General features: G+C 35.0%; 1 protein-coding gene across 1 annotated transcript in view; it reads right to left on the bottom strand.

The window, feature by feature from the left end:
• Positions 1 to 7,855: 7,855 nt before the first annotated feature.
• Positions 7,856 to 14,401, bottom strand: part of LOC127550426 (lipopolysaccharide-binding protein-like) — a 28,047-nt gene continuing 21,501 nt past the window's right edge. Inside the window, exons 12-15 of the mRNA XM_051979361.1 lie at positions 13,005 to 13,050; positions 10,969 to 11,032; positions 10,309 to 10,385; positions 7,856 to 8,333 (exon numbers count right to left, since the gene is read on the bottom strand). Coding sequence (XP_051835321.1) covers positions 8,289 to 8,333; positions 10,309 to 10,385; positions 10,969 to 11,032; positions 13,005 to 13,050 — 232 coding nt within the window. The 3' untranslated portion in view covers positions 7,856 to 8,288. The remainder of the gene's footprint in view (positions 8,334 to 10,308; positions 10,386 to 10,968; positions 11,033 to 13,004; positions 13,051 to 14,401) is intronic.

Below are 14,401 nucleotides of genomic sequence, written 5' to 3'. Positions count from 1 at the left end.
ATTTAACATGGTACCTGGAACATAGCAGGTACTTAATAAATGCTTATTCCCTTCCCTCATTCCATACTACTTGTATATTTAACTAAGTCACTTTAATTTCATTTACTTATATAAAAAAAGAGGGTTGAAAAAAAGAGGGCTTCTCAGATTTTCAGATACAGCATTCTTTTTTCCACTATTTTACTTTATCTTCTATTGTCACTTGATATTTAGTCCCTCCCATTCTATCAAAAAGCTTCTCATAATCTTTTAACAAGCCATCCAAGACAGCCAATTTCCACTTTCAAAACAAAGGATCATTTCCCCCTCAATAAGAAATCTCTTATGACACTTCCCTCTCTTCCTCTTTCTGTTGATTAGTTTTAATTAGTTGATATTGATTAGTTTTCCTGAACTGCTTTTTCTTCTATTTCATTTTTTACAATTATTTGCTTTCTGGCTTTCTGGATAAAGGAGAGGAAACAGATATATTCTGAAAGAAAGGTAATTTTTCAATGGTTTTCAATGATTTGAAGGAAATGCCTTGTAAAAGAACCATAAGAACTAAGCTGTAATCTTTAGATACAACTATTCTTTGCTCTCCCTTCTTTCAACTTCCTTAAAGACTAAAAGGGAAAAATGAGGAATCAAAAGAATTTTTCTCCAGCATCTGTGATCAGTGATTTCTGGGAACAGAGAAGAGGGTAAGGAATTGGGATGGGAAAAGGAAGATGATGAAAGTAAGAAGTGAGAAAGAAAAGAGAAAGAGTGGGTAAAGAATAAGAAGAGAGAAGAAAAGAAAAAAAAGAAAAGGGGAAGAGAGAGAGAAATTAGAAGAGAGAAAAAGAAAAGTAGTAGAAGGAAGAAGAAAATGAGAGAGAAAAATATATTACACCTATGAAGAGTCATCTTTGGCTTTTTATTCTCCCTCAGTATCTCCCCATCCCGTATATTAATACAATCAGTTGCCAAATGTAGTTTCCCTTCTGCTTTCTATGATAATAGTCTTCTCATCTGCATTCACACAGCCACCAGCTTAGTTCAGGCTCTAATCACCTTTTATATAGGCTGTTGATGGGATCATGAAGCAGACTTGACTGAAAAACAATTCAACAACAATAATAAATAGATTGCAATATGTTCTTAATGAGATGTCATTCCCCCAATTTCTTTCCTCCAATCCATTATCCACATAGCTGCCACAACAATCTTTCCAGAATATATATCTAGTGAAAGTTGTTCAAAAATCTTCATTGACTCCCTGCTGTCTTCTAGAATAAAATATTTTATATACCAGTTAAACTCAGCTATTTGCTTCCATCTTCCTGTGTTGTCTCTTACCTGTACTTGATTAAAAGTCATTTGCCCCCATATTAGGAATAAACACCTTCCTTTATCTCTGATTTCTTTAGTGTTTTCCAAAAAAGAATATCTTTATATACAAAACATTACATAAAAAATAGGTTCTTTAAGAAACCCAAATCTTCATTTCACATCATTTGCTTGTTTTTTTTTTTTTTAAGCATGTAATAAATTCTACTTGTTACTTTCAAAACTGTCCTGTTGGTCTGTGCTTCCTTCTGAATTTTATCCTGTTTTCTTCCCTCATTTTAATAGATACTAAATTTTTTTAAAGCAATCGTTCCTCCCACCCTCACAAAGAACTCTGAATTAGCAGATAAAAAGTGGAGAAAAAGACACGGTACATGTATTCAATTGTTGTTACTGCTGCTGATGGTGGTATTGTCGTTTATTCTTCATTATTGAAGAGAATATTAGGTAGGTGATTCCATGACATGCAAATGAATTGGATTTAAGTGAGGGTAGGCTGTCCAAAGTCACCAGCTCATTTTCTCCTCGAGAGCTGTGGCAAGTTATAGATCATGAAGACTGGAAATGCCCCTGGATCAGTGGGAGACCTATACCTTTTTAAGCTAAGTTCTTTAACAGGTCTCAGTTTGACGAGACAATACTCAATAAGCGATTAAGGCTAGGTAAGAAAAAAAAGACAAAGAATGTCCTCTTTTGCCTTTTAAAAAATCAATTTGGGAGAGGAAAACTCTCTGGATATCTGACCAAAAGAGAAACAATTTCTACTAACATTCACTTTGAGCCAAGAACAGTTTTGCCCAATGATCAGTTCCTATTGGGTACCTAGTAGGTCAGCTCTACTTACAGAGGTTGTTATTTATCCTTTGTTTTCAAAGATAACGATTACATCATGAGAAGATGATAAGAATAATGTTAAGAATTAGATCAAAGTGAGGGTGGACTGTTAGTCACAAGCTGCAGTTTCTCCTCCAGAGCTATCTGAATCCAATGGCACGATATAGATCAGGACCATTGGAGATGGCCCTAGATACAATGGGGAGACTGTGGTCTTTTAAAGCTATTCTATATTCTTTTCAAATACCACCTATTTCTTAGCCTAGAATTTAAGGCCAGCTGTGATCTGGCTTCAGCTTTCTTTCTTTTTCTAACTAAAACAGTTTAGTACACATATGTTTTTACAGAATCTCTACACAAAAGAGTCTTTGGTGTCAATAAAGTCACGTAGCATCATACATTGAGATGTAGCATCCAAATGGAACCATTGCACTAAGTATCATCTGCTGAAGATGCTAATGCCCTTCATTTCTGTTTTATAGAGGCAATGTTTCAGAACCAATTACTTCCAAATTAGATATCTAACTCCTATGATACAAAACAGCACTTGGTGTAGTGAAAATACACTTTGGATTTGGAGTCAAAGAATCTGGAACCAAATCCCAGCTGTCATTTACTGCTTGTGTGAGCTTAAATAAGTAATTTAACTTTTCCAGGACCCATTAGTAAAATTAAGGGATTGGACCAGATGATCACTAACTTCACTTCCAATTCTAACTATGATTCTGTCATATTTGAGAAAAACTAGTTTACATTCAAGGGGGAAAAGGTGTGAAAATTCAACTTCAAATCCTCTATTAGCTAGAGTAAATTAGTAGGCCACCTACTTCTGTGCAAAAATACAACAGTAAACATTTTAAATACATATTGGAAGGTTGGTAGCCTAGTTCTACAAATGAATATTTTGATTGGTTTTGAATATGCTAAAATTGTATTGGGAGAGGGCATCAGTCATATTTCCCTTCATCACTGAAGTCACACAGCTCGGTAGTGGGGATTCAAAGGGGTAAAAAATGAACATTTTATGCAGTCTTGTTTGTTTAATTAGGATTTTACATTACAAGAAGTTTCTTGAGGGCCAGACTATTTCATTCTTGTCTTTGTGTCTCCTGCACCTAGCACAATAGCTGTGCCCCAGTTCACACGATTGCTTGCTTGTTTGTTTTTCAGTTTAACTGCTCTAGATATACTGTGTATATCTCTATCATTTCTTTGTCTGGGGATAACCAGCATCTTTCTTCATAAGTCCTTTGCAGTTGATTTTAATATTTACAAAACTCAGAATAGCTTGTTGAATTGAACAATACCATATGTCTCCTCAAGGGGTTTATATTTGCAGCAGAGGTTTTCTAATCTTTGTTGTGTTTTTTTAATAGTAGCAGTTTTTAAATAATAAAATTTATTACACACTTTAAAAAAAAAGCAAGTGATGTGCAATGAAGATTTGTGTTTCTTAAAGAACCCACTTTTTATGTAATGTTTTGCATATAAAATATGCTTTTCTTTTGGAAAAAAAACTAAATAGTTTTTACAAACTTAATAGCCATTAAAAATAAACAAAATAATGTAATGGATGGGAGAGGTAGGTGCTAGTCACTGCTCAAATGACGAGTTATCATCAATTCCTAGGGAAAATCACTTTGCTTCTTCTCTAGCCTAATGCTTTCTTTTATTTTTAGTCAGACTAGATGAACTATAAGGTTGTGTTAAATTTTATCATAGTGTTAGAACTAAAAAATTTGATGCTTAATCATGACATTTAGTTAATCAACTTCATGCTTACACTCTTAAGAAACTGAGCTAATCATAAATACATATATTGTATTTAACTTATGTTTTAACATGTTTAACATGTATTGCTCAAGCTGCCATCTGGGGGAGGGAGTGAGGGCAAGGAGGGAAAAATTGGAACAAAGGATTTTGCAATTATCAATGCTAAAAAATTACCCATGCATAGATCTTGTAAATAAAAAGCTATAATAATAATAATAAAAAAGAAACTGAGCTAATTTTTCTTCCACAACACCAATAAAAAGGGTGGAGGGGCTAAGTGTAATTTTACAATCTTGAAATTTTCACCTAATTTTTTTCCCCTAAGAAGTAAGCCATTTCCTTGATTTTCAAACAATCTCTTTTCCATTTTATTTCACATTTTTCTCCTTTATACCCTTAAATCTTTATGCACTTTTTATGCTAGCTAAACTCAATTATTTGCTATTGTCCCACCTCTACATACCATCTCATATGATTACATACATGATCACAAGCCATCTTCCTGTCCCCCACATTGGGAATAAATACTTTTATTATTTCAGATATTTTAGTATTCCCCTCCCCCCAAAAGATAATTAATTTCCATATATACATATATATATATAAAACAGAACATAAAAAGTAACTTTTGTTGTTATTGTTTTTGTTGTCGTCGTTGTCATTGGGTTTGCGGATTTTTGTTTTATTTTGTAAAGTAATTGGGGTCAAGTGACTTGCCCAGGATCACACAGCTATTAAGTGTTAAGTGTCTGAGGCCAGATTTATAGTCAGGTCTCCCTGACTCCAGGGTCACTGTGCCATCCAGCTGCCCCCCAAAAGTAGATTCTTTAAGAAATCTAAATCTTCATTTTACATCACTTGCTTTTTTTAAAGAGTATGTAATAAATTTTATTTGTTACTTTCAAAACTGTCCTGTTGGTTTCTGCTTCCTTTTAAACATCCTTCTGTTTCTTCCCTCATTTTAAAAAATGTTGAAAGACTTTTAAACTATCTTTTTTCCTATTCCCAAAAAGAATCATCAATGAACAGAGAAAAGGTGTAAGAAATAACATCTTGAAATAAATAAACATAATAAAGCAAAATCAATCTCTTCTGCAGTCATTACCAAAACTTTATGTTTCCTTCTGCAACTGGTGTCATTATCTCTTTATCAGGAGGTAGGTAATTTGCTTGATCATAAGTCTTCTAGTCAGTACTTTGATCATAATTCTTAAGTTGATCACAATTGTTTCCTTTATAATATTGCCATCTTGTATAACTTGTTCCATTGGTTCCACATCCTTCACTTTGTTTCAATTCACCCTATCCAGTATTCTCTGAAATTATTTCTTATGTCCTTTCTTATGGTGAAATTATATTTTATTCACATACCACAATTTGTTCATTCATTTCTTAATTGTCTAAGAAGTAATATATTCTCTTATTTTTGCTTTTCCTTGTCCCTAGTTTTATTTATTTATTTTTTTCATGATTAGGATGTTTATTTTGATTGTGACTATTCTCTCCTTGGCATTATTTTTTTTCTCAAAATACCTCCTCATTTTTTCTTTGAAATTTGATGTATTTCTACAATATACTATTAGTGTGTATACCTCTGTATACAATCCTTCTTTATGTCAGGTAAGAGTGAGGTTTATCTGATGTCTGCTCTTGCCCACCACCGCCTTCTGTGCTTGTATACTCTCCACACATACCCTAAATGTAAGAAATATCCATCCTCTTTTTCCTACTTATTACACCAGTGTATTCCTGTCTCTTCTTTCCCTTTTTCAAACCCTCAGACAGAAGCAATCTAGCCCACAAGAAATATGTTTTTCTTATTTAATTCCTTCAGGACACTCTACATTATTTTGAAAGTACACATTTTAATTTTCCCTATTAGAATATTGGCACTACATGATCATACAAATCCTTCTAATTTGTCAAAGAAACTGACCTTTCTAATTTTCTCTAGACTTTTGTGTTTGCATTTCAAAGTTTCTACTTAGCCTTGGTCTTTTGAAAATCCTCTATTACATTTAAAATCTATTTTTTTTTTCCTGTAGGATTATACTCAGCTTTGCAGGGCATTTTTTGAGGGGAGAAGAGTGTTATAAGCTTAAATTCTCTCTTTAACTTTTGGTCTTGATTGTGATTTCTTGGTAAAAGAATTTCTGAATATTTATGGTATTTTTTATTTAGGGAATTCCAGTATTCAGAAATTCTTTTACCAAGAAATCACAATCAAGACCAAAAGGTAAAGAGAGAGTTTAAGCTGAGTATAATCCTACAGGAGAAAAAAAATAGATTTTAAATGTAATAGAGGATTTTCAATCATCTCTGATCAAAAGACCAAGGCTAAGTAGAAACTATAGGTTATCTAGCCCAATGGTTTCCAAACTTTTTTGATCATATATCCTTATTGTTAAAAAACTTTTTGAGCACAAACTTTTAATAAATACCTATTTACTTACATATAAAATATCTACATGTACTGCCATCTAATATATTACATGGAGTATAAAATCTACACAAATCATCGAAATTTTCAAAAAGATCATATAAAAATTATATGAATATTTTTAAAATTTATTTTAAAAAAATTTACCTATTAACAGTAGGTAACTAAAAAATGAAAATTATGTGATTGAATATGCTTCATTATTTTTTTAAAGTTCTTTTATATGTCTTAAGAGTAAGTAATAATTTCATTAGTATATTGGATATTGGATTGGAGTATACTTCATGTCACTTCCAGGAGAAATGTCCTTAATAATAAGAAAATGGAGTTTTGGAAGGATGAAGTATTCCCTTGATCCTTATGACTTACACGAGAAGATGTATACAAAAAAGGGAAGGCCACTGAGTCAGAAAGACCTGTATACTTTAAAAAGCTTACTAAATTTTAAATTTAGTAAATAAATCCTACTTTTGTTTTCTTTCTTTCCTCTGGTGTATGTGATATAAATATTTTCTGGGCTTCCTAAGATAGAAAGAAAAGAGACCCAAACTAGAGTGGTAGCTGAATAAAGAGAAGGGGATAGAGGTGAGTTATTGTGATTTTGGTTTTCTAGACAGAAATAATGTGCTTTGGTCATAAATAAGATGTGGGGATTGGGAGGGGGAAGAGGGGATTGAAAGTGAGAAGCTGAGTTTGACTCCAAAGTTGTGAACCTAAGTGACTTGGAAGGATAATAGTTTTCCAACCAGAAATGAGGAAATTTGGAAGTGGGGTAGATTGGGGGAAGGGAGAGGGGAAGGTAATATAATTATATTTCTGATGTACAGCATAACTTGTCCATGTGTATTTATTCCAAGGAATGAAAAGTGTGAGAGAAGGTCAGTCATTGTCTTACCAATTAGTATTTTTGATATCAGAGCTTCCTCCCCTTCCAACCTGAGACTGCTTATAGCCAGAAAGTAGTCCCATAAAGTGGGGTGGGAAGAAACAGAATTTTCCCAAAGACATCTGCACACCTGTGGCTGTGTGTAGGTCCCAATTTCCCTATAATGTCCCTGAGGGATCAACAATTCCTTGTGTAGAAAAGGGGGAGTGAGAGCTTATACAGCAGCAGGAGAGGGAGGAATGGAGAAATGTTGGCAAAGAGGAAAGAGAAATATGATTATGTTCTCAATAAACTCCACAATTTACAAAGAATGAAGGATGTCCTCCATCTTCCTGCCTTCTCACTGATTGATGGCACTTCCTGGGGTCATACAAAGGCTTACTTTGGAGACTGCTGCTCTAATATAATTCCCTCATTTTATGAATAAGGGAATGGAAGTCCAAAAAAGTTGCCCTTAGTCACAAAGGTATCACATTACAGAGCTAGGATATGAATCCAGAGTTCTTCAACTCCAAATCTACCACTTTCTCTGAAGTACATCAAAACCAAAGATAGACAAACCTGAAATGTGTGACCATGTCTGGGAACAATATGGACCAAGACAAGAGGGATACAGTCATTCAGTTTTTTTATTGAGTCATTTGGGAGTGGGGAAAGATTTATTGGATATCCACATGGAAAAAGGAAGAGTACATGGAACTGGGGGCAGAGAGAGGAATGGAACCAAAATGCAAACAACAGTATACAAACTCCAGGAGAAGCCTGCTGTCCTGGAGAGCAATGGGTGTCACTGAAAAAGCTAATTTATACAGAGAAGGGCATGGCAGTACCACAAGGAACCAGAACTTGGAATCCGCAGGCTGAGTCCCACAGTGACACACTTATCTTCAGCAGATCCATGTCATAGAACAGAACCAGAGAGATCCAGACCATGGGAGAAAGAGCCCAGCTACAGTGTTTAATTCTCCATCAGAAATGAAGCCTTTCCTGCAGAAGAGCAATCTTTCCATATCCAGCTATGACTCCTGTCAGTTCTCTTCCTCTTCAGTTTTTAATGTACTGGACATTGGATCCCAAAAGCAGAAAGTTCTAGAGATAAAAGTAGAGAGAACACAGAAGAGAAAAATCATGCCCTACTTTTCAAAGAGACAACTCTAATTTAAGGAGAGACAAGTCATTTCCTTTGGAAACCCTTGGAAAATGGAAAGTCCCATTCTAACTAAAATGAAATCAACCCCTAGAGGTTATAAATACTCCCCAGACCCTGTGATCTTAGTAAAACACAGTCTCTGTCAGCTGCTTCGCTATTTATCTGTCATTTTATAAACGGATGCCTTTCTGGAGGACCGGCATAAATGCCACTTTCTGTCACCTAAATTTTCCTTCCCAAGCATACAACAGCAAAATTGTAAGCTGTCTGGCATTACACTCCTGCCTCCTGATTCATTTCCCTTCACCCAAAAGAGAATCTATTTCTAAAACTCAAGGCAATGTCAGCTGTTGTTCACTATTGGACAATAGCAAGTAGACACCATTTTCAGCTTTATCAGCTTTATCATCATCATCATCACGGCAGTTTGATAACAATGGAAAGAATTTTGACTCTAGAGTCAGAGAACCTGGATATAAATTCAGCCTCTTAGATTTAGTAAGAAGCCATATGACCTTGGGCAATCAATCCACAAGCATTTATCAAGTGCTAGTTACGTGACTGAGTGAGGTACATAAAGGGGACATAAGACAAAAAAAAAAAAAGGAATAATCTCTACTCCCAAGGATCTTCTAGTCTTTCAGAAAAGTAACAGCCTCTCTCAGGCTCAGCTCCCTCATATATAAAATGAGGACACTGGGCTAATTGATCTCCAAGGTCTCTTCAGCTTTATATCTCACCACTCTGAGTGTACATTCTAAGTTTCTATTAATTATGTGCTTCCAAGTAGTGTACCCAACACAAATGAATAATGCCAGAGTTACCTGACTTTTGCAAATAAGAAGTGAGAATGTATTTGCTGAATTTCCTTTGGGTACTAAGCTCATTTTGCCATTTCTCCAACCATTGGACTGATAATGGCTAATGGCATGGAAAATTGATCAATATTTTAATTCTTATTTTGACACTGAGTTATGTAGGCTGGATTTTTATATGTTCCTTATTTCTCACATCATTTCTTATTCATCCTATCCAGGCACTAAAGAAGAGCTGAGAAAATGCATCTCTTCTTTACAGAGTTGAGAAACCATAGATATAGAATGTTACATAGATGGTTATGTTCAAGTCATGTGATCAGTTTGCTAAATTGTTCTTTTTTCCTTTATCATTTGTTACACTGAATGGCTTGCTGAATAGTAAAGGAATATTATAAAAATAAAGGTGAAAATAAAAATATCAATAAAAATTTTATTTGACTCCTGGGTACCTACTGGGCATCTTTGCAGACAGAGTGGATTAGGAGTGTGGAATACAATACATAATGTCAGACTTAACTGATGGTGATTAACTTTGTTACCCTTTCTCTCCATCCCCTTCTTTTTTATTCTTTATCATAAGGAATGGTTCACTAGGAAAGGGAGCAGGCAGGGAAACATTAGAAAATATAGTTGTGTTAAAAACAACCAGAAAGATGCTAATAATTTTTAAGAATCCAAGGACCCTGTCTTCAGTTGTTTCAGGAGGTATTTCAAGTTCTATTCTTATCCCTTCTTCTTGGGTCCCCATTCAGTTTTGGGTTCTTTTGCCAATTCAAAAGTTCCAGTTCCTAATTCTGGCACCCAGAGAGAATATGCCTCTGAATCTGAGCCATTTGCTGGAACTAAGGCAGGTGTGACAAAAGACAAGCTAATAGCAAAGATATTCAGATCAGTCCCCCAGTTCCCCCTTAATAGTAGTCCAAACATCCAAACCTAATTCCTCCTTGAGATTTCCCATGCTGCCATTTTCCCCTTTCCCTCAACCCACCCATCCCATCTTCTACTCTTGCCACTCTGCTCATAATCCCTAAAGGAGCCCCCTCAAATACATTCCTACACATTTTTCCATCTTGGGGTTCAGCCTCTTCTCACTGACCTGATAAGGTTGAACAATAATGTCATACAGGTGAATATTTCTCGGCACAGGGAGAGGAAAACCTATCTCCAGATTTTCTGAAAATTATCACATAACAAAGAAGATTATTACACAGAGAATTCAGGAAAAGTAGAGAGACCACCAAGAGTTGCTTTGTACTATTAAGGTAAATAGAGCCCACCTCCTCTCCACTTCTTTATTTTAGTATTTCAGAAGTTGTAAAATTTTTACAAGGGTTGCTGTTAGTTACTCCACCAACGCTGATTACAACCCCTCCAAATGATGAGCCTCCCATTTAGTGAAGCTAGTCACTGGGCCCAGGCGCAAAAGCTTTCTACCTCAGCTGGACATAGAATCTGTGCTCAGCTTTCCCAGACCTTGAGAGTCCAGAGGATACTCCACATACCCAAAGAAGACACTCCCCATGTGGCACTTGGTACTTCTTAAAAACATTCATAATCTCAGTGAATGCCACAAATGTTCTGAGAGGGAAGCTAGGAGTTTCTAAACCCATTTTATAGATGGAGAAGCTGACAATTTGCTTAAGGTAAAGTGAGAAGCAGAACAGGGAGTAGAACTGAGACCTCTTGACTCCCCAACCTTTTCCATGTCCCCCACCCAAAGGGGATGGACCAAAGAAGTTTCCCAGCTGCCTCTTACCATTGACAGCAGGTAACAAGGTGCTCAGAGCATAATAATTCAGGATAGCCTGGATTAAGGGCACCTGGAGGAGACAGGAGATGCAAAATAAACATACACACAATGCCTGAACTGAAGCAAAGGGAAATAAACAGAATCAGGAAAACAGTATCAACAATGGCAACAACATAAATAGAAAAAAAAAATGGGGCACTATTTAATTACTAAATTTGGTTATGAAGAAGGAAAAACAAAATATGCTTCCTTCCATTACAGAAGTGGGGTACTGCAATATGAAACACAAAATCAATTAATATATTAGTTAGTTTTGCTGAATTGTTTTTTTTTTTTCCTTTCATTTTTATTTCTGAGTTCAAATCTGATCCTGGATACTTACTACCCATGTGACCCTGGGCAAATCAGTTAATTTCTGTTTGCTTTAGTTTCCTCCTCTGCTATCTGGGGATTATAGTTATTTATTATTTCTTCTTACAAGTTTCTCTGAGAAGGGAGGGGAGGGAATCTATACAAGTGGTATGAAAACAAAAGAGAGCAATCAAGTTTAAAAGAAAAAGATTAAAAGAAAATCCACCCACAATGTATATGGATATCATAGTTAACTGGAACGGCCCTTAGAGATCCTCTTATCAAGAAGTGTAAAACTCAAATAGAAAAGAGAGCCACAATGATTCCTTTTACAAAGAAATATTTCCAATGATATAATCACAAATGGTGGGGTTGATCTCAAGCATCTCTGACTAGTAGTAGAAGTTGCCCCAGTGGGAACCCAATTGGAACTAGCTATTTGGGCAACACCGCTCTTTTCTTTCTTTTCTTCTCTTTTTTGCTTTCTTCTTTCTCTCCTGTTACCTCTATCTACATAAGGTATTATATTTTTATCTATAGATACTCTACTCAAAAGAATGTAAATTTTGATTTTTGAAGCCTCCCAATGTCTCTTGGTATTTACAGGCTAGACTTCTGTTTTAAGGACCATGCCTTAAACCTAAATCCCTCTGGCTCTCATAGATTGACCAACAATAAGTTCCAGATCAATACCCATTGTTAGTATTGTCTGGGTCCTGATTTGTTCAGAGTGAAATCTCTGAGAGGGAAAGACTCTCTCAAATTGATTTTTTTTTTTTATCTAGGAAAAAGATCCATTTTCTGCCTCTTTTCTTCTTTTCTTTCCCAGTTTTTTATTGGGTGTTGCCTCAGTTAAACTAAAATTTATTAAAGATCTTAGCTTAAGAGCTTTAACAAGATCTCCCACTGTGTCTAGGACCATCTCCAGTCATCCTGATCTTGACACTGGACCCACACGACTCCAGAGGAAAAAATCATACTGGTAACTTTGCACAGTTCTCCCTCACTTAAATCCAATTCACTTGCAGATCATGGCATCACCTCCCAGATATCATGATCCTCTTTGAGAATAAAAAACCAAACAACAAATACAACACTGCTTAATGACTCACTCAAACCCCATCCTCTACAGAAAGACTTCCCAAATCTCTCCACTATATTCTAACTTACTCTGAGATCCCAAGACCCTGATTCTCTGTTCCTTCGTAAGGCCTTCTTTAGTCTCCTTACTTAACAACTCCTTCTTCCAACCCATACTTCCTACAACACTTTGTTTCTACTTTTCTCACATTTATCAGTAATGTTGTATATTATGGTTCCCTATATTTGCATTTTGTCCCCTCCTAAACTGGGAAGCTCACTGAGATTAGGAACCAATCATGTTCTTTCTAAACTAATCCTCCCATTACTCTGAATAAAGCAAGCCTTTAATACATGCATGCTGAATAAATGAATATATGTGTTTGTGTCTTCATTTTTAACTCTTTATTCTATGCTAGTTTATATTATTTCTTAACTTCTTCCTATCTCTATACTCTGTCTCTCCAATTAGACTATGATGCTATATTCTATAGGAAAGAGAAAAATCTCTTCCTCCTCACTTTCAATTGCCATAACCCAGAACCGAAGTGGGCACTGAAAGGAGATCAAGAAAGATGTAGAACGAATAACAAAGAAAAAAGATAACTTACATTGATTGGACCGATGTCTGAGTGTATTAGTTTCATGGTCAATGGACTATGTGAGAAAAGAGAAAAGGATATGAGTTAGCCCCACAATGTAGATTTTGCCACTATATGGACCAATATATGGGCAATCTCTTTGCCTTCAACCCACCTCCACCCTTAAAGAATTCTTGGGAAGAGTGTATCTGGCACTATCAGGCCAGAATGTTTGGAGTCCTAAGAATTTTCTTTCTCATGTTAGTTCCTGCATTCCCTGAAGAGTTCTATGCTTTAAGAAAAAGCATAAACATTTGAGGATGGAACAAAGTAAGATGTGCATCAAGGAAAATCAATATTTACTTAGAAACCTGTAGAGAATCAACTAAAAATTAATTGAAACAATTTAACAACATCATCAATGTTACAAGATATAAAATAAAACCAAACAAATCATCCACAACATTATGTTACCAACAAAATCCAGTATGAAGAGAGAGAATGATAAATTCCATTTAAAATAATGATAGATAGCTTAAAATACTTAGAATTCTATCTGCTATGTCATATATAAGTCCTATATGAACATAATTGCAAATGCTCTTTATGATAATAAAAACAAACCTAAATAATTAGAGAAATACTAATTCATGAGTAGGATCAAATCAATATAATTAAAATGACAATACTACTTAAATTAATTTGTTTATTTAGTGCTATGCCAATAAAAACTACCAAAGGTACTTTATAAATTCATCTGGAGGAACAATAGATCAAGAATCTCAAGGGAACTAATGGGAAAAAAAAAGTAGACAGAAAGTAGACTTAGTAATACCAGATTTCAAATTATGCTACAAATCCATAATTATCAAAAACAATTTGTTTTGGGGTAAGATATAGAGAAATTAAACTGTGGAGCAGATTAGGTATACAAGGAAATGAGCACAGTAACCCAAAGTTCTATAAATCCAAAGATCCCAGCTATTGGGGCAAAAAAACTCACTCTGACAAAAACTGCTAGGAAAGTTGGAAAGTAGTCTGTCAGAAACTAGGCAGACTAACATCTCACATCATATATCAAAGATAAACTCAAAATGAGTACAAGATTTAGACATAAAGAGTGACATTATAAACAAATTGGTGAAGAATGGAAGAAATTTCCTGTCAAATCTATGGATAGGAGAAAAGTTTATGACCAAATAAAAATGAACTTATCTGAACAGCCCTTGACTATATAATGTCCTACATCAGGGAGCAGAATTCAGAGGTAATAAGACAAAGTTTGTTGGATAGGATGAAGGTTGGAGAAAGTCTAAACAAGTCAGGGTATTTTTGAAATATTATTGTGGAGTACTTGTGGAATATTACTGAGAGATTAAAAAATGACTATAATGTATATAGGAAAACATGGAAAAACTTAAAAGAAC

This window comes from Antechinus flavipes, chromosome 2 (genome assembly GCF_016432865.1).
Source record: "Antechinus flavipes isolate AdamAnt ecotype Samford, QLD, Australia chromosome 2, AdamAnt_v2, whole genome shotgun sequence".
Classification (NCBI taxonomy): Eukaryota; Metazoa; Chordata; class Mammalia; order Dasyuromorphia; family Dasyuridae; genus Antechinus; species Antechinus flavipes.
The sequence above is the reverse complement of the archived record's forward strand: the minus strand, read 5'-3'. Positions and strand labels throughout refer to the sequence as shown.